General features: G+C 42.9%; 1 protein-coding gene across 1 annotated transcript in view; it reads right to left on the reverse strand.

Annotated features, from left to right (window-relative positions):
• The window catches only part of Xpot (exportin for tRNA), a 37,171-nt gene that overhangs the window by 14,210 nt on the left and 21,614 nt on the right, over positions 1–1,347 (reverse strand). The window contains exons 15-16 of the mRNA XM_031349459.1: positions 1,279–1,347; positions 33–175 (exon numbers count right to left, since the gene is read on the reverse strand). The exon at positions 1,279–1,347 is cut by the window's right edge and continues 1 nt beyond it. Coding sequence (XP_031205319.1) covers positions 33–175; positions 1,279–1,347 — 212 coding nt within the window. The remainder of the gene's footprint in view (positions 1–32; positions 176–1,278) is intronic.

A 1,347-nucleotide genomic window follows, 5' to 3' on the forward strand; every position in this document is an offset into this window, starting at 1 on the left:
CCATCATCAGCTTTTCCAACAGAACCTTAAACCTCTCCATCAGCGGTGTCAGGAGGTCCTTCATTAAGGCCTGCTTATTTTCTGCGGGGTATTCACTGTTAACAATCAGTGCCCCGGCTGTTTCATAAATGAAGAGCTGATCGTCGCTACTCAGCAAGGACTGGTAACCATTCTCCTACAAGGAAATTTTGTCTTAACTCAATATTTACATAATATTTATATAATTAACTTAAGCATGAGAGACAGGAAATACAACCTACCACATTGGCTCTTATATCAAGTACTCATACAAAAACAAAATTTCTGCCACAATCCCAGACTGAAGAGGAAACTTAAAATGAAAGCAGAGGTTAAAGTCTCACTGTTCTAACTCTTGTGCGTGGCTAAGGGTATATTACTTCCTGGTACCCTATGTGCTCATGCCTGAGGATCTCGGATGAGTCCTAGCCCTGTACGTGAGCAAGCAAGCATATAAATGAACTGAACTTTAGTCCTGACCAACTCTGCAGATGATCCTAAGATAACTGTCACTATCCATTATAGTAAGACTCTTTGGACACCTCGGTTGCAAGGGTTAGCAAACTGCTGAGAAAAGCTGGCATGAACTGGGCACCAAGAGTGAAGAATGGAAATTAAATGAATGTCACTATCTTATTTTCAACAAAACAGTGTAGGGGGCTAGCGGGGTGACTCAGCACAAAGAACACTGGCTGCTCTTGCAGAGGACTGCTCTTGCAGAGTCCTGGGCTTCCACTCCTAGCACCCACAAGGCAAGCAGCACACCACCATCTGTAACCACAGTCTGGGGGACGCTGGCGCCCTCTCCCGGCCCCCAGAGGTACTACATACATGTGGTGCACAGATATACATGTAGGCAGACAAAACACACATACATATGACTAAAAATCGAAAAACACATGCAAATCAAAATGTACTTATAAACCATCACAGCCTAAGTCCTTTCAGACACTGGAAGGATTAACATTTTAACACTAAGTTTGAAGACAAAAACTTCAAATTAAGTAGCACTGATAATGACAAACACAATCCCAGCATGAGAGTAATTTAGAAGTGGAATTTCTTCCTTCTTTGTTAAATATGCCAGCGACACTTCTCAATACGGAGCAATCAGAACACACTCCACACTGCCAACTTCCTTCCATAACTGTTGTGCTTGTTATCAGGATCCCAGTAAACTCTGCACGCACCGCTGGCCCCTCCCACTATGAGAAACGAAGCTGATCTGCACAGTCTCAGTGATACCCGGGAGATACTTACCGGTGGAGAAAGGGCTAATAAATCTTGTATTCTACTCAAAATATCCTCAATGTAAGGATTCATTTGTTT

Source organism: Mastomys coucha, unplaced genomic scaffold, assembly GCF_008632895.1.
Source record: "Mastomys coucha isolate ucsf_1 unplaced genomic scaffold, UCSF_Mcou_1 pScaffold4, whole genome shotgun sequence".
Classification (NCBI taxonomy): Eukaryota; Metazoa; Chordata; class Mammalia; order Rodentia; family Muridae; genus Mastomys; species Mastomys coucha.